This window comes from Melospiza georgiana, chromosome 2 (assembly GCF_028018845.1).
Source record: "Melospiza georgiana isolate bMelGeo1 chromosome 2, bMelGeo1.pri, whole genome shotgun sequence".
Taxonomy (NCBI): domain Eukaryota; kingdom Metazoa; phylum Chordata; class Aves; order Passeriformes; family Passerellidae; genus Melospiza; species Melospiza georgiana.
The window spans coordinates 100,365,181-100,391,575 of NC_080431.1; the positions used below are offsets into that span (position 1 = coordinate 100,365,181).

The 26,395-nt window shown below is 41.3% G+C and overlaps 2 protein-coding genes across 2 annotated transcripts in view; both read left to right on the plus strand.

Moving 5' to 3' along the window:
* WWC3 (WWC family member 3) overlaps nucleotides 1-7,018 on the plus strand; it is a 99,201-nt gene extending 92,183 nt beyond the window's left edge. The window contains 5 exon segments of the mRNA XM_058045577.1: nucleotides 244-408; nucleotides 1,520-1,612; nucleotides 2,616-2,843; nucleotides 3,581-3,708; nucleotides 4,534-7,018. Coding sequence (XP_057901560.1) covers nucleotides 244-408; nucleotides 1,520-1,612; nucleotides 2,616-2,843; nucleotides 3,581-3,708; nucleotides 4,534-4,600 — 681 coding nt within the window. The 3' untranslated portion in view covers nucleotides 4,601-7,018.
* Nucleotides 7,019-10,243: 3,225 nt separating this feature from the next.
* CLCN4 (chloride voltage-gated channel 4) overlaps nucleotides 10,244-26,395 on the plus strand; it is a 42,148-nt gene continuing 25,996 nt past the window's right edge. The window contains exons 1-3 of the mRNA XM_058045200.1: nucleotides 10,244-10,326; nucleotides 21,293-21,444; nucleotides 21,801-21,900. Of these exons, the coding sequence (XP_057901183.1) occupies nucleotides 21,301-21,444; nucleotides 21,801-21,900 (244 nt within the window). The 5' untranslated portion in view covers nucleotides 10,244-10,326; nucleotides 21,293-21,300. The remainder of the gene's footprint in view (nucleotides 10,327-21,292; nucleotides 21,445-21,800; nucleotides 21,901-26,395) is intronic.

The window sequence follows — 26,395 nt, forward strand, 5'->3', positions numbered from 1 at the left end:
TGCATCTCTTAATTGTTACTGCTCCAGCAAAGGCTTCTGAAAGGTAATCTCACAATTTTGGATGACCCAGTTTAAAAACTTCTACAAAAGTGAGGTGATACATCCTCTCAGTGCTCATTAAAATTTGAGTCTAGCTAGCAGGGCAAATTGTTTACTTTTGGTATTGTTGAAATGTCTGATTGTCTTTGCTAGGAGAGAGAAAATAAGGAAGAAATAAAAAAATGTCCTTTGTTGAAATTTTAGGTGGATAAGGAAACTAACACTGAGGATCTGTTTCCTGAAGAAGTTGCTATTCTTCCAAAAGAGAGAAGCAGCCGCAGGCCCCGGGGTTCTGCTTTTGTTCGCAGCAGCACAATTGTTCGCTCCCAGACCTTTTCGCCTGGAGCACGGAGTCAATATGTTTGCAGAGTGAGTAAAGCTTGAGAAGGAGGAGGGGGAAGGGGTCTCCACACACAAGTATATTTTACATTTTTGATAATTTCGCTATAAGGTTTCATTGCATTTATAAGAAACATCTATTAATTTTTAATACTAATGAATAATCTTTAATTGAACTTAACAATGCAGTGGGAAGAGCTTCCCTGACTCTTCTTAATAGTTTTTGCCTGGATGGATTTAATTTGAAATTTAAGAATGTATGATAAATTAGGTATTGAGCTCTTTTCCTTGGCAACCTTAGATGTTAGGTGTGGGTAGTTGATTTTACAGTGCTATCTAATGAGGTGTGTAAGCAGTTAGCTTAGAAGCCGTGTTTAATTTTCACATAAAAGTTTGAGAAAAGGTACTGAATGCTTAGTCTTAGGGCCATTGCATAAATATTCATATGGCTCTGATTGCTGTCATGAATGTCAGTCATAAGGTGCCTGTTACTGTGGGACATAGGATTCCTGGGTGCACTGGTGCAAGTAATTGAGGACCAGCACAGCAGTTTTCAAGGTCACATTTATTGTTTGCTGCATTCAGTGGCAGAAGACTTCTAAGGAGTTGGCTCATGGTGTTGCAGATCAATACATGGGTATTGGCTTTGCAATATTATCATAGCTTTGATTGTACTCTTTCATAAGCTTCTGAGAGCTTGAGTTTGAAAATTCAGGAAATTATTTTTAAATTCTGTGCTCACTTAACCTGCACTTACTTAAAAACAGATGCGAGGAGAAAGTGAGAGACTGTATTGTTTTTACCCATGACAGTACATGTTTTAGGATAAAATACTGCTTTTGAGTCCTCCCTCCCTCTTTTTTTTAGGTTAGATTGTCTGGGATATTTAGTAGAATAGAAACTTATCTGTAAAACATTGATGGTTTGTAAATTTTCTTGAATTATTGTAACTACCACATGAGCATTATTATATATAAATGTTTATAAATTACTGAAAAAAATGGTTGCTTAAAAGAAGATAGTTTCAGTGTACTTTAAAAAAGAAATCTCAAAAGCAAAGAAACCCCCCCAAAAAACCCTAAATTTCTTAATGAAGATGATCTTGCAAGCAACCTTTATTTTCCATGTCTTTTCTAATCAGCTGTATCGCAGTGACAGTGACAGTTCAACCCTGCCAAGGAAGTCCCCTTTTGTCCGGAACACCTTGGAGAGGCGGACTCTGCGGTACAAGCAGGTATGCCCAGGAAAATGACCTTCTGCTTTCATGAAGTTGCTACAACAATGGTACTTCTATACTTGAGAGGTTTAGATGTCTACAGGTACATTCCAATCCTTTTAGGAAGTGTGAAAAACTTCTGCAATGTAATTGGGGCAGGGTGCATGTTTTGGATTTGTTTTGGACTTTCTAAGCTAAAAGGTAGACGTAAAAAAGTTAAAGTTGTGATCAATTTTGAAGAAGGGAAAAAAGCATGGCAGAGAGAAGTCAGTTTAATGGGTACTGAATTTATATTGATTTAGATGTAAAGTTTATTTCAAAATTTTTCAAATCTAGTTTATGACGCAGGGTGCAGGTTCAGAGATGTGTGTGTTTGAATTAAGACATGCATCTCCCCTCCCATACAGCCTAACAAATAGTAGTATTTGAGAGCCAAGTATTCAGGAATGAATAGGTTAAGCCACCCCTCCTACTGTCAAGTGGGCAGAGAAGGAGAGATGAGGCATTAATGTGTATATAAACGACATAAAATATAGTCTGGTCAGCAGAAGTTAATACCTTGCTGGTGTAGGCAGGTAGACAGCCATGCCTCCCATTTTGATTCGGAATGTATCTTAAAACCAATATTGAATGAAGCTCTTTAAGAAGAGTCTTGCTCAGAGCGGTATTTTTCTGATGTCATTGAGTTTTTCCTATTGCATCTAATTTATTATCATCATAACATGGAATTTTAGTCCATAAACTTCATTAGGTAAATATTTGTAAGTAGAAAGGAAACTGGAAAAGGAAGTAGTAGAAAATATTAATTGAAAAATTTAGCTGTAGGGATTTTCTTCACCATATATTCTCTAGCCTTTTCTGGGGGATGTAAATAATCTCCAAAAGTTGATGTGGGAAAGACTTAGTTGTGTGAAGTAAGTACAGCAATTATATGTATGGTCTATAGAGCTAAAGACAGACCAGTAAACCATGTTGACAGTAATGTATTGTGCATTTTGTTTGAATCCTAATAACTCAACAGTCCTGCAGATCATCTTTGGCTGAACTTATGGCAAGGACATCCTTAGACCTGGAGCTGGATCTCCAGGCATCCAGAACTCGACAGAGACAGCTGAATGAGGAGATCTGTGTTCTAAGGGAGTTGAGACAGCGCCTGGAAGACGCCCAGCTCCGAGGGCAGACAGATTTACCCCACTGGGTCCTTCGGGATGAGAGATTCCGAAACTTGCTGAAAGAAGCAGAAAGGCAGGTATGGTAATAGGACACAAGCACTCAGCTTGCTCAGAAACTTCTTGTTTCAAAATGTCTTCATTTTGATAAGATGTCTAAAGAGCTGTTTGTACAGAATCTCAAACAGTGAATGCTTCTTTTATATTCTTGAAGTTAGCACAATAAAAATTATTACCAAACTGTGTATTTATTTGAGGACAGTTTTTGGAAAATGGCATTGTATGCCAGTGGCATGTCTTGTTTTGGATTTTTGTTTATTTCTTGTTCATTTGTTTTTGTTTAGGTATTTGTTATTAGAACTTTAATAATTATATTTCTTCTGATATTTAAAAGAAATTTTGCTGATTTGACACTTATTCTTTTACAAGTATTTGGAATGTTCCCTATGTAATTTTTTTTTTTCCTGTTCTTGAAAAAAAGGAGTTGTAGAAAAAGGTGGCAAAACTGCTCAACAGACAAAATTGACATTGGATTATCAGAGGCAAAAACTGATGCCAAATTTATAGTAAAATCTTGTTTGACAGATCTGTGTGCAGTAAATTTTTTTAATTTATTACATGTCTTTCTGAAGAGCATTAATGAATGAAACAACTCACTCTTTAGCATTTATAGTTCTTAGAAGATCAGCTATTTCAGACAGTGTACTAGTGTGGTTTCACTGTGGTGGGTGGGGAAAGAATCCATTCTTTTACTGTGAATATTCTTATGTTTTATTTATTCACATGGCCTTTTTAAGCATTATGTTCTTGTTTTCAGACCAGACAGACCAAATTTGAACATCACCAAGAGCAAGCAGCTGAAAAGATGCTAAAGAAAGCATCAAAAGAAATATACCAGCTGCGTGGGCAAAATCAGAAAGAACCTATTCAGGTGCAGACTTTTAGGTAAGTGGTAATGCATACTGAAATAGCATAGCAACAGTTCATTAGTCTGGTTAAAGCTTTCTGAAACATTTAGCTTAAATTTTATGTCTTTTGATTTTAATCAGAAGTAATTAACCAGTAATTTGAAACTGTATCTAGATTTGGACATGAGTTCTTTCTGACTGCTTTGTTCTGCAAAGAGCCAAAGCCACGGTAAAATTGCAGTGAAACAATTCTAGTATACATGACATAAAAAAAAAAAGCTTCAAATATAAACATAGCTTAGGGGATTCTTCCAACTTAGCCTAGTTGCTGTGAAGTCCAGTTCTTCAATAGAAGCCTGTGGACAGGCTTGTATTGAAGAAGCCTGTCTGTTTAATGCAATACGTACAAATTGTTAGTAACACACTCTCCCTAAAAATTACTCAGTAATACTGGAATTTTCTTTCAATAAGCCTGTTCTTTGGACTCTTTTTCCAGAGTTGTCATCTTTTTTCCCCCTTCTTTGTTGTAGACATTATTTGCAAAACATAGAAGGGTGAACTTTGCATTGCAGAACTTGTCCCATTAAACCTTTTTACAGTGAACTATGACTGAAGTTCAGTGAGTTGTATAAAGTTTCCACCCAGGTTTTTAAAAATAGTAATTGTCTTCAATGGAATGTTGCCAGAAGTATCTAGTGAGGTTGAGTAGTTTTTGGAAGTTTGTTGTACTCAAATAAAAGGCCAGTTCATAAATAACAAATACTAACCATTAACCAGAGTAAAGAAACCATGTTCTTGTGGGGAGAAGGGGGAATGTAGGCATAATTTTATTTACTTCTGTTTTCTCTTGTTTTGATCACAGAGAGAAGATAGCTTTTTTTACAAGACCAAGGATTAACATACCTCCTCTGCCAGCTGATGATGTATGACATGTTGCATTGTAAACATGAAGTATTTATCGCTTTTATTTTAATGAAGTTCTTAGATTAGACAAGTTTCTTTAAAAAAAAAAGTGCAAAAGCTAATATACACGTTTTGTAAAAAATAAAAAAAGTTAAAAAAATTAAACATAAACAAAAACATATATATAAATATATATACATATATATTTTATAATAGCGACTGCAACAAGGCTTGGTTTTTCCTTGTTGTGAAACTGACATCTCTGAAGACAACTTATTTTATAAAAGATCGACTATCCTGTTAAGAGCGTGTACAGTTTTTATGCTGTTTTATTTGACTTAAAGGCTGGAAGACAGAAACAAAGTGAGTTCAGGCAAATTCACTGTAGTGTAATTTATTTATAGTGCCTTTTTTCCTTGAAGGAAAATACCTACTTTAAGATGTATTTTAAGACTGAAATTTTGTTCCTCAGTATTTGTCATACAGTAGAATGGAACCATTGAGCTGGTTTTGTTTCTGATACCTGAAATGAAAATACTATGTTCTAAAATTGTCACTTTTTCAGCTTTATTATCTGTAGCTTATTATGTACATTGTATTCTTTAGCACTGTCTGTGTTATAGCAAAATATTATCACCTGCAATGTGTTTAACACTAATTAGAAGTGATGCTAAACGTTGCAGAATTCATTTGCATGTTCTTACTGTGCACTAATAGATTGTTTTCATTTCTGTTGTGTCTAAAGTATCTTTATATTCTTAACTAGATCCTCAGTTTAAACGGGGGAAGGAAAAGGGTGACAGGTCTTTGTTTTGCTGTTTAATGAAAAGGGAATTTAAGGAGCAGTTTGAGCTAGCTGTGTGGAAAGCCTGCTAATGGACTATTACAGTAATTTCTACAGTTCTACAGATTCTCATCTGATTCAGGAAAGCACATATGTTCTGATTTCAGAAAGCAGCTGCTTTAAGTAAGGGTGTTTAAACACATGTTCATCCTAAAGGATGTGCTTTGTGGTTACCGCAAGCAAGTTCTGTTGAACAGTGACACTTTCCAGGAGGAAGGTGTATAATTCTGGAAGGTACAGCTCACTTGGTTGCTAGCTGGACCAGCTAAAATCTTGTAAGAAATAATTTTATTTGTAACCATCCATTTTAATGAAAGACTGTCACCCTAAATTCCCGAGAATGCCAGTTTTGTGTCCTTGCATCCTGCAAGTATGTAAAAATACTTCTTTACTAAGCTACTATAATAGAGTTTCTCATATTTTCCTAATTCTACATTATCTGCAAAGAGAGGTGCCCAACACAAGACTGACTTTGCAAATTACTGGAATATCCCCAAAGGAAGATCATATTGTCTCTTAATTAAGTTCAAATTGGTTCCAGAGTTTTCTATGTCAGGAAATCAGAATAAGGGCCAAAAAACAAACAAACCTATCAGAATATTTTCAAATATTCTGTAAGTTTTCTTTGTGAGTTTCAGTAACTTAGACTCTGTTACCTTGTCAAAGTCAGGAAAACCTGGAAGAGAAATTGAATTACTTTTACTTATCCACACTGAGGCAAAAAGTAATGGGGAAAAAAGATTGTAAGCATAAATGTTAATAAACACAAATATTTAAGGTAGTATTTCCTGTTTCCTAATATGGCCTATAGTCATTACAGGCATCAAGTGTTACAATCATATAGCAATTTATATGAAATTGAAGTATATTTAGCATTTATCGTGCTATTCATCCTGAAGCCTGTTTTGCCTGTAAGTTTTGGTGGATGATATTGGGTTCCTTGGGCACAACTAGACTTATTCAGAAACTATGCAGATAAAAACCAAATCATGTGAGAAATTTATAGTGTTTGGGTAAAAGTCTAGGGCCAGCAAGCTTTTCAGTGCTCATTACTTTAAAAGACCAGTTAGTCAGAATTTTGTTTCTTATTTCCAGGGGAGGCTGTCACACAGTAGTGTCTATCCAAAGTTACCATGCAGTGACACCAGAAGTGCTTGCTGTGTATTAAGAACAGACAACACCATGTTCCTGTGAGGCTGGTCAGGTACTGGAAGGAGTTGTGCAGAGAGGTGGAGCACTCTGTCCATAGGGTGGATGAGGACTTAACTGGATATAGCCCAGAGCATCCTTGTCACATTAGGCCTGCTTTGAGCAGGGAGTGGGGGAGGGACCTGCTTTCCACCCTAGATTGTAACCAAGGGCAGTGTCCAGTGGTCTCTCTGTCAGGGGGTTTTTAAATTGTGACTGCTGTGAGATGTTGTCGGTGTATCTCGTGGGTCTGTGATTCTGACTGCTATAATGAGTTCTGTCTTGATGTGGTAATGAGTTATCATATTCAGTATTCATCTCTCTTGTTTTTGTCACAGTTCTGTATGATTGTGTCATTTTTGTATTATTTGAAAGTATTTCTTCTATAAAATAAAATAATTTGGCATAAACAGAAAAAGGGTTTTCTTGTATGTCAAAGGTATTTCTTGAATCTTTTATATTTGCCACATTTCTGATGATTTAATGAAAAAAAAATTGAATTTTGAATAACACTGTAATTTAGGTTAATGTAATGAGTTTTCAAATAAAGGTAAGAGAGAAAATCTGGGAAACTGAAGATCTAGAGGGGTTACTAAAGACCTGAAAGAGATACAGAGTGTAAGGAAGGGCATATATATTCTTCCATGTGCTTATCACTCATGATAAGTTGACAGCTGTATCAGAAGTTCCTAGTTGAATATTCCCAGAATTCTTGGGTAGCTCCACTTAAAACACATTGAATTGCCTTTTTTCATAACAATCATTTGCACTTTCTAAATTAGTAAGGAAAGCAAGTTGACATTATTAGTTCTTAATTAATATGACTAATGACTTATGACTAATTCCAAGGTAGAAACCACTCAGAAGAATACTGGCTGACTTTTCTTTTTAGGCTGACGCTTACTGCTGCTTTCACAAAGGAAACATTAAATCTGCGTAATTACAGAAGGGCCATTTCTCAGTTTCCCTTTGCAACCTTAAGCTGCAGGAGCACAGGCAAAATCATAGCAAGGACATGTGACTCCTGTCTCTGCAGTGTTTGCAAGGCATCAGGGGTATGACAGAGTTTAGGTTATTTTTAAACAGTCTGCCAGAAATAGGCATTGGAGCAGCGACCGTCCCCGTCCCGCCGGGAGCAGCAGCAGAGGCAGTCATGGGTACGTCGGGTTGGGCTCTCTCTTGTAAGCATGGAATCTTCTTTGTATTTCTTGCTGCAGTTCTTTTAAGCACTTTGCAGGACTTAAAGGTAAGTGCAGTATAAAAAGAATATTTTTTAATGAGTTAGATGAGCTGCGTCTTCTGCTTTTCGGAGAAGAGGGCCCATCACAGCTTGTTTTGGCTCCAACTTCCTTTGTGACTATAATGTTGTACATCTCTGAGAGGAAGAAGCATTTGCAGAGAGACTTGAGAAACTGCAGGCTAACAAAAGCAAGAATAGCCTTGTCTAAAACATCATGTGAAGAATGTATTTTTTTCTCTAAGATCACTTGATTGAGTAGCATTGGAAGAAAATACCAAGGAGTAAAGTTGATTTGGTTTTGGAATCTGTAAATGTCAGTTAAATCATTTGCTTGCCCTTGGAAAATCTCAATATTCTTGGATTTTGGAGCTTCTTAGGAGATGGTTCTGGTTCCTTATAATTTCTGAAAATCTCTAATATTTGAGCATAGATATCTATTGTATTTTCAATAGAGAATCAGGTATTCTGTCCCTTTAGTTTGTCTGCAGTTTGACCATCCAACTAAAAATGTAGTTGCAGTAGGAGATTTAATGAAGTGAGCTGGTAATAGACAAGATCAAACCAGGAAATTAATTTAGGAAAGTCTGTCCAGGAAAAAAATGTAGGATTGAGACCCTAACGCTCTCTTTTTAAGCACACAAAGTTACTATTCTTTGTCTAGGGCAAAGTGTTTGTGTTCAAGTGTGGGTCTTTGGCATGGAAGTTGCCAGGTGTAGATATTTCACCAAGTAAATGCTACTTCCTGCTTCCTGTTTTCCATATTTTCCTCTCATAAACTGATTGAAGGAAATTACAGTTGTATTATCAAGCAAATAAATCAAGTGCTCAGTGTTTAGCTTCTTTCACAAATTCAATTGACCTATTAAGACTAATTTTAATGGACACAAAGAATAGATGCTGGCAGGAAGCTGGCACTTGTGTAACTTTTCCACATTGCACTGACATGGTTATGAAGGCCTGGGGCTGTTACTGATCTATGAGTGCTAGAGGATTATGATCTGCAGTGCTGTGTATGAAGGGCAGAATCAAACCTCTTCTCTAAAGGCATGATTCTTCCTCCAGAAAGGTGTGAGAACTTCAGGTGAAACAAGTTAAGTGTTCAAATTTCTCAGTAAAATCCAGTGTGCGGCTTTGCGTGGGGAATTCCTATCAGAAATACCTGGCACATCCATAAATTACTGCTCAATCACACTGGGACATAAAGGTGCTCCAGAACTGAATTCCTTTGACTTTGAAGAGAGTGCAAGTCACTTATGTGCCTTCAGTCACCTGTGGGTATTTTCATGGGTGCTTGTGCAAGACCTCCTTCTACTCAGCTGTTGTATCTGCTTGGAAATACAAGGCCCCTGCCTGGTTACCTGTAGGGGTAAAACCAGTCTGTACAATATTCAGATATGGAAAGGTGAGCAGTAAGGGTAATGTCCTGAAATAGAACACGCTGCACATGGGCAAACATGCACAGGGTTTTCAGAAAAAACAGTTACAACCTCTGCCTTGCAGAATACAGCCCTAGTGGCTTGTGCAAAATCTGTGCAGTCAGAAATTTGGGAGTTCTTACCTTCTTGTAGAAATCAAATAAATTAATAAGTATGATAAAATTCTTAAACACTCCCCTTGGCCCTCAAAAAACACAAAACACCCCAAAACCAACAACAACAACCAAAAAACCCCAAGATTACAGTTGAAATGCTATACACAGCCAAAATGTGAAAGGCTTAGTTGCCTTTTCAAAAAAGTATTTTGGGAAGTTCTAGGTTTTCAATATTTGGGAAAGCTTAAGCAGATGTTTTGAAAAGGAAAAGTAGCCTGGCGTGTAGGAGAGGATTTTTCAAGCAGTGACAGTCGCATTGAAGAAAAGGCAGAAGATGGATGGATGGATGGATGGATGGATGGATGGATGGATGGATGGATGGATGGATGATGGGAAGTATTAAGAAGTGACGGTAACAAGGATGGAACCTTTGAGGGAGGCTTTCAAAGCATGAATTTGACACAGAAGATGGAAGGAAGTCAGTTTGGCACTTGAAATGCAGTACCAGAAAAACACAAGGGATGGTGAAATTGCAGTTTGTCTCATTTCCAAGCTGCTGTTGAGTACGTATTTCACAGAGCAGCCACCTGGCCTGCCGAGTCACCAGGAACACTTGCTGGCATGCACACAGCACACTTCCTATGCTTTTACCTCGTGAAAAACCCGAACGTTGTGCTGTTGCATAAAGAAGGCACAGAAGGGCTGATTAGCCGAGGTGAGGGAGTGTTGCAGCGCGAGGAGCAGGCAGGCAGGGTAAAGAGGCTTGCGGTTTAATCCCGCAGGATTGCAGCTGCTGCGTGTGCCCGATCCCGTATCCTATAGACGGAGGATGCAGTCACATGATTGTTACTGCTTCCTCCCCATGACATCACTGCTGCTGCAGCCATACCGCCCCGGCAAGGATGCTATTAAAGGCATTGAGATTGGCCTAAATGATGTTGCATTGCAGGTAAGCAGCATAATTCTTCGGAAAAAAATAATTTGCCAGTTGCTCTTGTGCCGCAGTCGTAGAGCCCCAGCTCCGTCGGGCAGTTTCTGCTGGAAAATGAAGCGGCACATTTCCTCTGCGAGCAGAGGGTTTGCAGGTGCAGAGGCTGCCTGCTGGCTCTGTGCTGATCTCCCGGCTGGCATCTCCCGTGGAAATGCTGCCAGATGGAGCTTTATAGCTAAAGGAGGCCCTTTGTTCCCTGTGCTTTCCGATGGCTCCTTCGGGTGTCTGCGGAATTCTGCATTTACGTGAGCAGCCATCACCATTCAGTCGTGCAAAGAGAGAGCAATAGTGTTTTGCTTGCATCCCCTGTCTTTTTTCCCCTGGATGCTTAAAGGAAGTTGCTGTTGTGTCTAAGCTTATAAAGGAATGAGGATTAACTTGCTTGAGGGGTTAAGAGGTGTATGTGGGAAAAGAGGCTTTTCCTTTATTGTTAATTTTTGCTGATGTGGTTTCGAAGCACCTAGTCTGACAGGTTTCCTGCATAATTTGCTGTGGTAAAAGGTCAGTTTTAACTTGTCCTATATAAATGTGAAAAATCCTTTTCCATAAAGAATGTAGGAGACAACAAGCGGATTTTTTGCTCCTTTGCAAAATACTGATCACCAAAAGGCCGAAAAATCACAGGCAATTTGTGCTTTTGGACTTAATATTTGTGGAAGCAAAGTCCAGATGTAGATGTTTAATTATTCTCCTGGAGTGGATGTTTAATTATGTGCTCTGTACAAATACATGAATATATATCTGTAAAGGAAAAAAAATGGTGACTCCCCTGTGGGGCTTTTTTCTGTATAGCTTTTAAAAATATATTTTAGTGGTTTAAAATTTTTAATTTTTTAAAAGCTTTATTCTAATGCAAATGTTACAGTGTGAGAAACTAAATTAATTTTGAGCTAATACTGGTCAGAAAAGAAAATTATGTATTTTTTAAACAATTGTGATAGATAATTCTGTGCCTTGCCAGGGAACCGAGGATGACTAAGCTGCAGCTTCATCAGGCAGAGAGTCAGGTGACTTTTTACTCCTGGTCTACAGGATTTTTTTTTTTATTCTTCCAAATCCTGTTCTTTGTTCAAAGAATTTGTTCCCACTATTGGAAAAATGTGAAAATTTGGCATGTCTAGAATCTCTGTGTGCTCACCCATACATTGAGGGGGGGTATTTTGGATCTCCTGTGCTGAAGTAGATTGTACATCCTAGGGAGGGATGAATGCAGTTGTGTCAGGATCAGAAAATAAGGCGTGGTGGGAGGGATAAGTAGATAATGAGTTATTGAAATACAAAAATACAATGGTTGTTCCAAACTGAAAAGAAAATTAAATTTCAATTTTATTTTTCTCCAAAAGAACCTCTCCTGTCTTTTCAAGACTGAGCCTCTAAAGTGATAGAAATACAAACCTGTATCACCATGAGGTGATAGGGGTGGGGGGGAAATTGCATCCTGTCAGTGCCAGTGCTGGGTTTCTTCTCCTTGGTTCCCTCTGGAGTCAGGGCTGGCTCAGTTCTCTCCAGCACTGGCTGTGAGCCCAGCTGTGCCCTGGCCCACCAGCATCACTGGGACTGGGCTCTTTGCCCACGCAAGGAGCACAGCAGGGCTGCCATGCAGGGTTCTACAGGTGTGAGGGGTTCCCCCCTCCTCTGGATCCTGTGCAAGTGCCCTGTGGAAATGTGTGCTAGGCAGGAATTCTCCTGCTCTCTCAGCTGGAGTCAAACATCCTCTGTGCAGGAAGAAGGGCCCCAGCCTGATGTGTGTGCTGCAGGCCCTGGAAATTAAGGATTTTAGTGCCCTAAGAGTTACTTAGCATAAAAGGGGTCCCAGGGGTCATCCCCAGCTGGAAGGGGCTGTCCCTGGCAGCACTGGGATGCCATGCCAGGGCTCCAGCACATGGCTGCAAGAGTGCTCAGCCCCTGTGCCCACAGGGGCCTCTCTTACACACCTTGTACCTTTTCAATGGCAGTGGCTGGAAGCTTTTAAACCAGAGGGACCAGAGGAGGAGGAGGAGATGGAGAGTGTTGACCCTGGGTTAAAGAACTTGCTATCTGCCTGAACAGAACAGTCTCCTTTGGAGAGCTGTAACCTCCTGGGGCTGGGACCTGCTCCATCATGAAGCTGCTGTTGGCTGATCTGGAGGGCAAAGTGAGCAGGACTGTGACTGTAGCCAGGTGCTGGAGCAGGGGAAAAGGGGATGCTCCCAGCCCCAGGCTCCTCCACAGTCCAGAGGCATCTTGCTTGTGTTGGAGTTGGTGTTGTGTCATGTTCAGCCTCTCTCAGGCCTGAACAGCTCCTGGCTCAGCATGGTGCTCAACCCTCAAATGGGGTGTGGTGCCCAGAGGTCCCAGTCCTTTCCCTGGTTGCTTTTGCCGCCACGCTGCAGCTTTCAGGGTACCCAACAGGGGTGTGGGGGTCTGTGTGTGTGTCAATTTTTCCTCTTTGTGAGAAATTGTAGAGAAAGTGTCTTAACTAATTTTTGAGTGTGCATACATACACACCAGGTGCTGGTTTTTTTTTAGCTTACTTCATCTCTAACCTGGCAGAACTAAAAATTCACACATGATTATTAATGTCAAAAGAGAGACTCTGGCAGGGTAACATGAGGCTGCTGTTCCTAAAACACTTTTAACATTTTGCTCTTAAGCATTGCCCCAAGGAAAGGGTCTCTCCATCTTGCAGAAGCTTCCTCTCAGGGGATGCAATAACTTGTCTGGAGCTGTGCAGCCCACTGGCATCAAAGGCAGCAGTGAAAGCCAGTGCCCTGTGAGCAGGCAAACATCACCCTCCTGTATGAAAATGACTCATAGGCTCTGCCCAAATCATGAGAATGACATGCTAGAACAGATGAATGGCTTTCCCAATGTGGCTTTATCAGTTTTACTTCAAGCTGAAGGCTCAAAAAGGTTTTCAGTGGGAGATGCATTGAATGCCATTGAACATCCCATTTCAGGAAAGAACTGTTTAGGAGTAACTGTGTACCAGGGCACCTCCCTCCTGACAGTGCAACTCTGCTCTCTCTGAACACATTCACTTTTTCTTTTTGCAGTTCCAAACCTGGTTTTCCCCCTTAATCTTAAAATTGTCTGAATGAAGAGGCAAAGAGCAGCACTGGTGCTGCAAAGCTCAGCTGTGTCTGACATGAGGAGGAAAACTCTGTAGCACCCCTGACTCTTCAGAGGTGGATTAGAGCTCTGTGGCAGTAAAAACCATGGGCTCAGAAGGGAAATTTCCCTTTTTTGTGAAGAAGAGGACTTGAGGAAAACCAAGAATAGAAACCATACATGCTCCTGTACTGTTAGGGCTGGTTTCCAGGGTGTCCTGTCTCCTGAAATGTAGTTTCTTTCCCAGAAGTTGAAGGCTTCCGGTGTTTTACCTAATCAAATCTTGTTTTATTCAAGAAGTAAGGGGGTGTGGGGTTGATTCAGTTCATGAGGCTCATCTGCCCAAACTTCTGGGCTGTTAGCAGAGGAGCATCCTTTAATAGAGATGTTTCAGCTCAGTTTCAAAACTGCAGATGAATATTCCAGAGGCAGTGATGCTTCCCTCCTGCTTTTTCCACAGCTTCAACATCTGCACTAACAAGTAAATTTATTGGAGGGACCTTTAAGACTCACTGGAAACAGAGATGTGAGTTTAACATTTTATTATATGGAGCCAGTTTTGGCAAACATTCCATTTGGAGCTTGCAGGGAAAGAGCTGGGATTTTTTCCCCCCTTTTCTGACATAACTGAGCAGCTGAACTAATTTTGCTCAGATTTTCCAAGAAAACTTGAAGGGGGAGCAGGCACATGGTATTTCATACCAAAAGAAATTGTTTTCTAAAGGGACAGTCATCGTGGGAAGGAGCAGGCTGTGATGGAAGGCTGGGAAGGTGGCTGGATATCAGCTCCCATCCATGCCACCCTGAGCCTCCCTTTGCCTGTGCTCCTGCTCTGTTCCCTGGGTCACCCCATGAGTACATGTCACCACATGTACTGAAGGCTGTGGTTTGGTCAGAGGAGTGCCTCAATTTTCTGCCATTTATCCCAAATGTTCCCTCCTGCCTTTCCCTTCTCTCCAAGGCCCTCTCCCCTGTGCTCTGACGCCCTGTGTTTTCTGAGCTCTGCTGTGGCTTTGTAATTTTTTCCATGGAGGTTATTCAGGGTAAATCTGCACATCAAAGATGTGAGTGTATTTAACTTGACCACACTATCATAGCTGGAAACTCCATAATATGTGGTGGTGGGGCCATACAATCAAACACTGCAATATTTTACTGTAGTGTTTCTGCTACTGCAGCCTGCCTGTGCTAGTGTGGTGAGAAACTGAGGGTTTGCAGAGCTATTTACTTGTATTTGGAGGCTGTGCAATTAGTCTTTGAATTGTAGGAAAGGTATTTGCCAATTTAAAAATCTTGTCTTTCCTCTGTATTTTCTCAATTTATAGGGATTTTTCCCCCATATTATGTTTCAAAAAAAGGGCTGTAAGTGGGTTCAGTATTTTCTGCTTTTTCCAGGAGTCTGAACTTGATTACTCTGGTTCAAGGCCATTTTAACACCTTTTTAGAAACTTCATCATTAAGACAGAAAGTCAATAACTTGTTTGGCTTGTTCTGTCTGAAGCTTCTAAATTGCATAATTTTAAATTGCCTGTAAATATTTTTCAGCCTATAGAAAATCATCCATTTAACTTGCTGGGGATTCAGCCTGCTTGCTTTTGCTGAAGAATTTTTCCTTGTAAAATCACCACCCAACAGCATATTACTTCTTGTTGAGAAGAATGTTTAATAGCTGTTTACCTGTCTCCTCTATCACACATTGCCATTTCTAAATCATCTTCTACATGGCAGGTGGTGGAAGGGGAATTACATCCACACCACCTTGGCCTTTCTTGGTCTCTTCCAGGCTAAGCAGACCTCAGTCTCTGACCCCTCTATAAAAGACATAATCATCTCCCTGTACTTTTCATGCATGTCTTTCATGGTGACCCTGTTAATAACCTTGCTTGCTGCCTCCTCAGCTGCCAGGCCCATTTTCTCTGGCCAGGTGGTGCTGGAGACCTTTGGTGTAACTGTGCTCAGCTCTAGGAACTTTCTCCCTCAGCCTTACCCTCTTGGGGCTCCTTCTGAGCCTGAGCATTCCCTGGTTCTGTGATTCAGCTCACTCTGCTGGCAGCACTGGCCTGTTTGCCTGGATCAGGCCCTGTGGGACCCTGAATTCAGGGTCTGAATTCCTTGGGAGTGGGGATGGATGGATGCACCCAGCTCTCAGGAGGAGGTGCCTTTGCCTGACAGATCCCTTGAGCAGAGAAAGGCCAAGAGGCTGGGGCACCACTCTTGGTTCTTGCAGCAGTCAATACAAGTGTTAGGGGCACAGAGGGGCAAACCACCTGCCTGTGCAAAGGGATTGCCAGTGTGAGGATTGCCCATAAAATTGCATTGTTCATTACTGACTACTACAGAAAATAAATCCCAGGGGTTTTCACAGCCCCCACACTCCTTCCTTTCTGCAGTAACTGCTGTCATGTCATGCCACATGAACACAGCTCATCTGACCAGCAATTCAGGTGAGTGGTGGGCTCAGCTCTGATGGAGTCATAATTGGAAAGCTTTGTGTCTGGAGTGGGATCTCCTCTGTTTTATCGCAGTGGACGTGTTGGTACTAGAGCATAGAGAAGCTCTGAGGCACACCATGATCTCCTTGGGTGTGTTGGCTAACACATGATACATTGTTAGAGATGGAACAGGGGATGCTGTGGACACCCTGAAAAAGGCACTCCAAATGTGAATTGAGAAACTTGCAATTGGCATTTAGGCTTTTGCTTTCTTTTCCCAACCTCTTGAAAGGTTCACTTATGCATCCTGCCGTGTGTCACATAGCAACCCCCCACTTCAAGGAAAACAGCAAAGCATGTAGGTGAATGTTTGTCTGCTAGAAACATTTGAAGTGTTGAAGTAATTCAGTAACTGTGATCTGTTGAAAGTAACTTGAAACTTGTTGGAATTGCATTAAAAATCACACTGCCTGCCTCAGTGCAATGTATCCAATTAAAACAGAAAACAGGATGAGGAGAACATAGCATGGAACTAGCATGTCTAGGAGCAGTAGGTCAGGGCCAAGAGTTTTCCTTTGATGAGTGTTCAGCTCGTTGTTTTCCATCAGGATACTTTTCAGCCTCTTTGAACCATGGGATGTTTTGGTCTGTGCTTGCCATGTCAGATACATTTCATGTCTGATCAGTCAGTCAGCATACTACCTGGAATGTCAGTTCCCTGATCGAGCTCTTTTCACTGTGGCTTTACATTTGCATGTGCCGTAACAGTGCTCTAAAGCTGAGTTTTGTCAGCATTTTCACTGTAAATGTGATTTATCACTCTTCTCTAAAACTTAGCTCCAAACTGATCCAAGTCAAGTGACGAGTTTACTCACTGTGAGGCTTGCAGAAAAAATGTGACCCTAAATACAGTAATACTACTGCCTTTTGGTTCTTTAGAAAATAACAAAAAGTGAGTAAATGTAATGAGATTTTGTGTTTATGTAGTACCAGCTGTGCTTGTTGGTCTGTTCTGGTCCAGCAGCTCCCTGTGTTTGCACCCTGGCTTTTCTAATATGTTTGCATGAATCTCTGCTTTCCTCATGTGTTCAAAAATGATCTGGTTTCCCACAGTCATAAAGCTTCACAGGCTGATATTTGGACCCTTACTTCCAGCTTGCTTTCATTCAGCTCCCCTGATATTTGTAGGGTAACTAATTCATTCTGGCTTCAGAACACTGTGCACCAAACATGGCTGTCTGGGAGATTGGGGACTGACCATCAGATTGACCTGGGCCAAGATTTCTGGAAGATGTCTAAGGTTATGTGGCAGCCAGGAAGGCTCTATCAGGAGGCACGATTGTTAGTCCAGCACTGTGGCCTTTTTTGATTTGTGACTCAGTCCCTGCCTGGACTGCTACATCTATAGGATCACAGTAGTCTGGCATGGGTCTAAATCCAGGGAAGTTTGCTAATCAGAACCCTGTGAGTTCCAGAGATAGGTGATTCAGTCAGGTTTCTTTGTTATCTAGTTCAGTTTCTAGAAAGAACCTGTTTGCAATTATTAAAGCAGACTATTGACACGTGTGTTCAGTTGTAGATATTGTAAGCTAGTCAGTAAAAATGAGTGCTCACTGTTAAGGGTCTCCATTGTAGGGAATAAAATGGCTGATGGAATTCAAAGTGGATAAAAGGGGAAATGTCCCTAAGAGATTACAGAATGATGGGCTCCAAACTGGCCACTGTCTCTCAAGGAGTCACAGGAGACTGCTTAGTGTTGGATGTCTGCCTTAGGAAAAACTGATAAAGTGCCAGAAATTATTGGGAAAAGACTAGGCAGGAAACAGCCCTTGCACAAATTATGTTGCATCAGCATCTGCAGATGTAGTGGAAAGGACAGCAAGGACGTCTAAGTCATGGAACAGCAAAGGGACAAAAGAGAGACGTTAGACAGTTCCTCAGAAAGACTCAACACCTTTCATTGTTTTCAATAAGCTCTGTCAGAGCATCCAAATCTCTTAGATGCTCAGGTCTGAGGAGCTGCATTTGTAACTAATTCTGCATGTCATGGTATTGCAATGCTTGATTTTGAACTGGTAGTGTTGTGCTTATTAGACCAGATTAGAAGATGTCTACCTTTGACGTCTCTTTCTGATCAATAAACAGAAATTATCCCTTCTGGGAAGTAATTTCTTTCATTCTAATGTAAATAGTTAATTTCCTGTCATCAGCTCTGAAAGGAGTCTTGGTTTAATGTCTTGGTTATAGTGCAGATTTCTCATGCCAGATGAGACAACCAGCACCATGGCTGTTCATGCTTTTGCCATCATTGGGGTGTATTGCTGAAGTACCCCTGGCTATAATTCATGTTTAGATGAGGTTAGTTTGCCCTTAATTTATGTGTATTAAAATATCTAATTTATGTGTATTAAAATATCTGTACCTGGTTGATTGGGGGAAGGCTCCAGTTCTGCTGACAGAACTGAGACCATCTCTGCAAACTTCACTCGGAGGCCAAGTTAGCTCATCCTGAAATAAACCTTGTAAATTATTACAGATGCCAAAGTAAAGTGAGAGAAATAAATGCAAAATAAAGACAAGGAAAGGGATACTTCTAGTGCTTAGTGATAGGATATAAGATGGAAACTCTAGTACTCAGTTTGAAAGTGCTGTAGCTAGGTTTTATTTACTAAAATTTGTTTTGCATGATCTGATATCACATCTCTGCTTTCAAAAGCATAGTACCTGAAGTGAACTTTAAGGCTGGCAGTCATCCAGTTCACTGCAATTCCCAGGTACTCGTACGGCACCTTGAGTTCAAAGTTTGTTTGTTTTCTTAGTCTTCCATGGCCCTGTGGTCTCTAGCACATTTTTCCTCTCCTTGGACATGTTGTGTAGCACATATTTTTGGGATACATTCAGACTGATATTGTAATTATCCTACATACTTGTGGCCTGGCCTTGTATTATCCATCACAATACTGTCATGTGCTGGGCATTGACAACATACTTTAAAAGCTATTTTTTACGTGATATAACTAGCATGGTGGGTAATTTTCTTGTGGTATGAAGGAAAACTTGCCAATGCTTTCAGTTTCCAGAAGTTTGCTTATTTAGCAGAGGCTGCTGCCTTGTGCAGGCAGACAGTCTGAGCTGCACGTTCTTTACAGGTCCTTCTTTGCTCTATGGGAATGTGAGAAAAAACTGCTCACTTGGAAAGTCTAAAAAGATTTATTAAACCTTAACAAAAATACAACGAAAGAACTACATAAGGAAAAAGCTGCAGTGCTGGGAACTGCCCCTTGTGCACACCATGTGCCCAGTTCATCTTCCAGATGGATGCTCAGTCTTTTTTACCCCTGGGGTTGCACCAGCCAGCCCTGGCCCCTCCCACAGTCTGTCAGTCAGCTCTTCTTTGCCATTTTATTGATGGAAACTGCTTTCTTGTCACTGGATTGGAGGTCAGGTGTTGCCATGCTGCACCCCCTAAGCACCAAGCTTTTCCATTCCAGCTGCCCCATGCCAGGGACACCTGTGCAGCTTCTTTGTACCTGTGCTAGACAGCCCAGGCTGTCTGATGGCAACAATACAGGGGGGAAAGGGAACTGTGGGGAGAACAGAGGACACCTAAACTACAATAACATAACTGTACAGCACTAAAGCTTTTCTTAATATTCACACAATAGTTATAATTTAATTGCGAGAACCAATGATCTCAGTATCCATCTATAACAGGAGGAATGGAGTGAAGCAAATGATCTGCAAATGTTACAAAGTAATAGCAGGGTCTAATCCTTTCACCTCATTTCAGCTTCCCTTTCCAGTCCTTGTGGGAGACACTGAGCTCAGCATCCCCTTGCAGCTCCAGCTCCTGTAGTCAGGCAACCATCCCACATTCAGATTCCGGTTTCACTCAGCCTGGGAGTGTGCTCTCACCTGCTTGGCAAAGGATCACTGCTCTCCATTGCTGCTCTTCTTAACTTCTGCTTTTTAAATTATCCAACTTTGTGGCAGTTTATTTGTGCTCTACAGCACTGCAAGGGACGCCTGCTTTGCATTGAGTTTCCTTCCCCAGGCTGTGATTCACTTGCTTGATTCTCTTTCAGACAAACACGCTGTGGTGCTTGGAGATTATTTGATTTCTGCATTTGAAAGGGCTTCTCTTAATGGTATAATGGTGACCTGCTGGTTGCCTGTAAAATAATCCTTTTCTCAGCTGCTTGTGCTCAGCACATTGTCTGCGTCACCCAAAACCCATACACAGTGGAGAGCAGAGCCTGACACAGCTGAGTATTCATACCTATTACATTGCTGAAGTCCCCACCAAGGCAAAAAAATTACACGGTGAGGTTTCAAGTAAAACAGATGAAAATGGGGAGAGGGGAAGAAAAAAAGACACCACATAAAGAGGGCTGAGCAGAGTGTCAGGGTTTATGGACAGTCCACTGAAAGCTTATCTGCTACATTTTTGCCTGTTCCAATTACAGAGTTGGGAAATTTCCTCACAGTTTCAAAGATTAAAATTCTTGTGAAATTCCCATTTCTATACCTGGTGGAATGAACTGGGCAGCAGTCATTGGTGCTGTGCTGGCCTGGCCTCATCAGTGACCAGCAAAAGTTACCTTGTGTCAGTCAAGGAGCTACAGGCTCTGCAGATTCTGTACAACCCCTAAAGTCTGTGTATGTCCCCGTTCTTATGTGGGTTTGTGTTTTTCCCTTGCAACTCCATTATAACAGATTTTTTTAGGTATACCATTTCAGATTACAAACCCGAGGTATTCTCTGCAAAATCCCATTTCCCAGGCATCTCCTTTAGGATGGATGGGATTAACAATCTTTAGAACAACACTTTGTTAAGTGATGTAGAAGTGCACAGCTGCCTCCTCCAGTCCCAGCCCAGGACCCCTGCCCAGCTGCTGGTGCCCTCCTGGACCTGGCTGCCACTTTGTCACGTGCAGATTGAGCCAGCAGCTGAGCCTGTGTCCCAGGGGCACACACACAGTAGCTCTCCAATTTGTGTGAGTGGTGAGGTTTGCTTCTGCTCATATTCTGCGTGTTTGCTCTGTCAGGTTTGTGTCTCTTGTATATTTTGATTCTGCTTTCCCCTCCTTTGCCCATCTTATTCCAATGTCCCTGAACAGACCACCTTGCTGGAATAGAAGTTCTCATACCTCTAAGTGCCCTCATCCAAGTTCCCATCAAATGCCTCTTCTAACTGTTTGTTTTAGTTTGTGGACAGGTATCTTTTATTTTGTCTTGTGCTTTAGTAGGATATGTGGTGGATATTTCTTGCCCTGCTTTCTTAAAAGCAAATATGAAGTGTGTGCCCCCCAGGACTACTGCTCATGCTGAAAACTTGATTCTGAAATGCCTGACAAAGCTGCTTGAATTTATTGACAAACTTGTTTTTCCTCTACACACAGATCCTAATATGGTCAATGCAGGAGACATGAATGGTTCAGGAAACCTGATGGATTTTCTGGATGAGCCTTTCCCTGATGTTGGAACTTATGAGGATTTCCATACCATCGACTGGCTGCGGGAGAAATCGCGTGACACGGACCGCCACCGCAAGGTACCCGTGCCAGCTCTGATGTGTCACACCCCTGGGCCACAGCCATCCTGGCAGTGACAAAAACAGTGGTTTTCCAAAGTTACTGCTTCCTACCTGCTTGGAAGAGGAAAATTCTAAACATATAGATGTGGGATGAGTTGAGGAGAATTTTAAAATTTTTAAATATATGGACATAGGATGTCCTGAATTTGTAAGTAACTCTGCAGCTGAGCATCTCTGAATAAATTATTAGGACTGAAGGAAGTAGGGAATGGAAAAATGTTTTTCACCATCTAGGAGTTTAATTATTTTAAACTTTGTACTCTAAAACTGTCAACCTGAATCAACAACACATCTATATGTGTGTTTAATTTCAGATTACAAGCAAAAGTAAAGAATCCATATGGGAGTTCATCAAGAGTTTGCTGGATGCCTGGTCAGGATGGGTTGTCATGCTTCTCATAGGACTGCTGGCAGGTATGTATGTTAGTGCTGCAGCTGTGCCTGAAGCATCTCAATCCAGCTGCTGCACCACCATCTGCTTCTCTTTGTACTTCATTGTCTCTCCATTGATTTTTTGTTTTTAAGCTAAAAAGACAACTTGCATTCATACAGTTATGATTCTAAATAAAAATACCCACTTGCAAAGTCTCCTTTGAGTGCTGACCTAGAAAAAATGTCTTCACCAGCAGAGGGATATTTCTATTGCTCTGGGAAATCTGCATTTGAGTGCTTCATAGTCAATGGGCTGCTTTGACTTTCTGAATCTTTGCTTTGCAGGAGTAAATTTTATTTTTAGGATTTTTTTTCCTTGTCATCACTTTAATTCCACAAGTCAAAAATATGACGTGGGGAAAATATTGGTTGTGGACACTCAAAGGGGGGCTTTATAAACTGCTATTTCCTCTGGGTTATCTTCTTTATGTATGCATGAAGGCAAAATACAGATTCAGACTTGGTTTCAGATCTGCTTCCAGGCCAGACAGACATTACATATTCAGCAGCCTGCTCAAACTCACATGGCAAATTCATTAACTTCCTCAATTGTTCCTGTCTTCTCCTCAGTTTAGCACATCTTCCTGCCTGGAAAGCTGCACTTCTCTGACCCAGCTCAGACAGCTGCCATTTTTTGTGCTTTTTCAGTGATGTCAGGGTGCTCCGGTGTCATGCTGCTTGCTGAAAGCACCATGTCAAGTTTCCCAGTTTCCAAGGGGTGATGGGAATTTCCTGCTCAGCATCTGTCAAGTTAATATGTTCATTACAGTTGTTAGGAGCTTCAGAAGCACTGGTAAAGTTCTTGAGAAAACATTTCTGAAGTGACGTTTGGCAAATTATGTAATTTCATAGACATGTAATTGTTTCCACAAAAACTTGATTGGGAGGGTGAGATGGGAAGAGAGTCTGATAGACTGTGTACTACCAGGGCTGCTGAGTCCTGCCTGAAGGCCAGGGTTGGTCTCATCTGGGATGAAGAATTCTGCCTGCAAATAAAGTTAGAGCGAGCCCTTGAGGGGTCTAGTGACCTCAGTAATCCTCTCCTCATACAAAGAATGTGGTAAACATGCACACATTCCCATTTTAGTATAAACATCCCAGAAGGTTTTATTCAGTTCTAATTTGCTATGAAACTTCTTGCTGAAATCCTCAAGGCTGTTAAAAGCCAGAGTCACTGTCCTCTGATAAGCGCTAACACTGATATGCCCAGCCTGGGATGGGGGTTGAGGGTCAGCTGCAGCTGAGATCTGGCAGCTTTTGCAACCTTTCCAACAGCAAGGGTGCAGACCAACATGTTTTACCTCAGAGTGAAACCAAATTAGTCAGGTATCTTAACCAGGTTTGGGGAGGGAGTAGATGGTGGTGCAGTCAAGAGGCACTTTGTGTTGTTTTCCTCTCTTTGTACAGTATTGCCTGCTCAGAGAAGAAAGTGGCATCTGTATGATTAGATGGGATTGCATGGACCAGCCTGGCTCCTCCATGGCCCCTCCTCTGCTGAACAGGCTGAAGCTACTCCTGCTCCAAGGGGAGCAGCCTGGCTCTGGATGGACCCTGGGTGAACCCTTGAGCAGCTGAGTCCAGGCATTACCAGAGGCAAGCAGAAAGTATGGCAAGGAGTGGGAGAGAAAGGGAGAAGTGGCAGCAGCAGTGCTCAGGCCATCAGGGTCCCATAGAGCATTCTGCCCCTGCTGTCCCTGTGCTGGCCATGCAGGACAGCGAGGTGGGACTCTTGGGAAGAGGCTGCCAGGGGCTTCCACAAGTTTCCAAAAGCACTTGGGTCATTTACCCAGGCCCAGGGGTTTAAATGGAGTTAACTGATCTAGAAGCCTAAATCCCATCAATTTGGTAAACTTTATCTTTCAGATTTTGTAACACCTAAAAGGCTGCACCTCTACTGCCAACACAATCCAACAAGGCCAAAAGGAGCAATCCTTGTTCTCCAGTGCATTTGTCACTGGGCCCTGTTGCCCTGTACATGTGTAGCTGCACTGGGCAAGTGAATGTTGGTTCTGACTTCCTAGAAAAAATGGATTTTGGCCAGATTCGTTTTCAGTTGATTTGTGGACTCAGCAGTGCTAGTCACCACAGAGCAATAAACAAACAAAATATTGCTGATGGAGGAAGGAAGGAGAGGATCATCCTATTTGGCAGTATGATACATATATCATACATTCATATATATATTTTTTTTGGTTGGGTTTTTTCTGTATTTTGTTCGTTTTGGACTGTCATCAAACCTGCATCCTTTGCTAGTCCCAGAAAAGTGTAGGTGGGGAAGGGATGTCTGGAGGGGGTTCTGCTCTGGCTTTCTGCTCACAGCAGAGCCAGCTTCAGGATTACAGATAGCACCAATGTATATTGAGAATGTCACGCAGCCACTGGGATCATATCATAGTTTCCTGTGTGAGTGTGTACACATAAATTAGCCTGAGCAGAGTCCCTCACTGCCTCCAGTCTGTGGCAAGTACCCACAGGACCTTGACAGTCAGGCTGGAGGGAGATGATGGTGTATGACACAGTCAAATGGCAGGAAGGGCACTGAGGAGCTGCTGGAAATGAGGCTTTGATAGCCAAAGCCTGCTAATTGCAGAGAAAAGGGAAGGGACAGTGAACCCCACAAATGTTTGGTGAAGACTGTTCAGGTGAAGACTGTTCACACAATGGTCTAGAAAAAGATACTGAGCACTGCCTGGGCCTGTCTCAGTCAGAGTGTCCATGCTTTCCTCATATAAAGCAGTGCATGGAGAGTGAGCCTAAAAATTTATATATGGATGCCAAAATTTTAGGCATTTGTTTTTAAGGAACTCTGAATTTTTGCTGGGCCCTTCCTGCCTGCAGACCAATGGCTGCTCCTCAGCCTAACCCTTACTACTGGCTAACTGAAACATATGCTCTTTATAGATCATCAGGTGTCTGTGCACCAAAAAGTGCCATCATAGTAGTGCTGAAATGCTCTGAGGCTGAGGCTGGATGTGCAAGAATTCCCTTTAATTCTATGCTGCACCATTTGAGTGATGCTGTTTTCTGACACTGGTGCAGGAAGAAAACCATCTTTTCAAAGCAAATCTTTAGCATTCTCATTAGGGCACTGTAAAGGAAGAATTTGCCATCATCAACAGAAGGAAAAGGAGAGAGGTAAAAGGCTGATATCTAAAATGAAGTTCAGCATTGTCTGTCTTTGGAGTACTTAATTATTTTCCTCCCAGGGAGGAGGTTACATGGAAGGGGAAACAAAATCAGCTCCTTTGATGGGAGGAGCAGGGAGATGAATTGATGCTCTATGACCATCTTGGCAGCCAAAATAAGCACAAGAAATTAAAAGCTTGACCTTAAGATGCTGAACTGTCTAGCACTTGCATTAATTTCACTTAAAGTTGCAAAAACTCAGAACTTTAAAAACTTCTAGCTCTGGTCACATAGGTGGTGAAGCATTCACCATTGCATTATCCTGGGTCTCCTTATGATTTTCTTCTCTTGAAGGCCAGTGTAGTAAATTGCATATAGTAAAAAGCATTTTCCTCCTCATGTGGATCCCTAAGAATTTGGAAAAAGGGATTAGATCAGCTCTATAACTAAGCACATTGTCTTACTGCTGCTGAGGTGCCTGTAAGCTTATTATATTAGAGAACTGAATGTTTGTTCTTCAGTATGGTTATTAACTTTATTGGGGAAACACATTCAAAAGTCTGTCTTCCTTTGCACCTTTTGCTAGGTCGCATTAATATGCAGCTTAATATAGTTAAGTGTAAACTTTGAAAGTTACAGAAAATGTTAAAGATCCATCAAGAGGTACAAGAGGCACAGCATTTGGTGCTCGTGTCCAAGAGATGAAAATTCCTTGTTTCTGAAACTTTCAGAAAGTTGGAGGAGAATTCAGAGCTCACTGCAAAGCAGGAAGCTTTGCCTGCTGCTGTTGCCAGCAATGCAATGATTCATCGACATCTAGCAGGATAGTTCATTGTTTCCATAGAAACTTGGGAAAAATGGAAAAGAATAACCAAATTAAGGCTAGATCTTAATGAAGGAAAAGAATTGTTAAAGACATCATCACTCCCTTCTGCAGCCTTTATTTTTGTGTGTGTCATCCTGTCTAGAATATCTGTATAGTGCTTCAGATTATTTTTATAATAGAAATTCTTATTATTTTTTAACAGAAATTCTTCACTGCTACCCTGAGCACCACTGCTTGTCAGTGTGGGGGCAAGTATCCTTCTTAAGGGTGGGAGAAGAACCTGTGGGTTTTTTCTGGTCTTTGGAGGGAAAAATAGGGTTCTTGAATTATTTGAAATGTGTTTTCCTCCTGTGTCTTTTACAGAAATGAAAATCACAAAACTTTAGTTCCAGATGAAATCAACCAGCTCTTGGACACACTTATGTGCCCCAGCTGCTGGGGGAAAGGGAGCAGCCCCCAACCCTGCTTCATGTAATTCCATTTTTAGCAGGAGACACAAATCTATAAGTTTTGGAAGCATAAAAC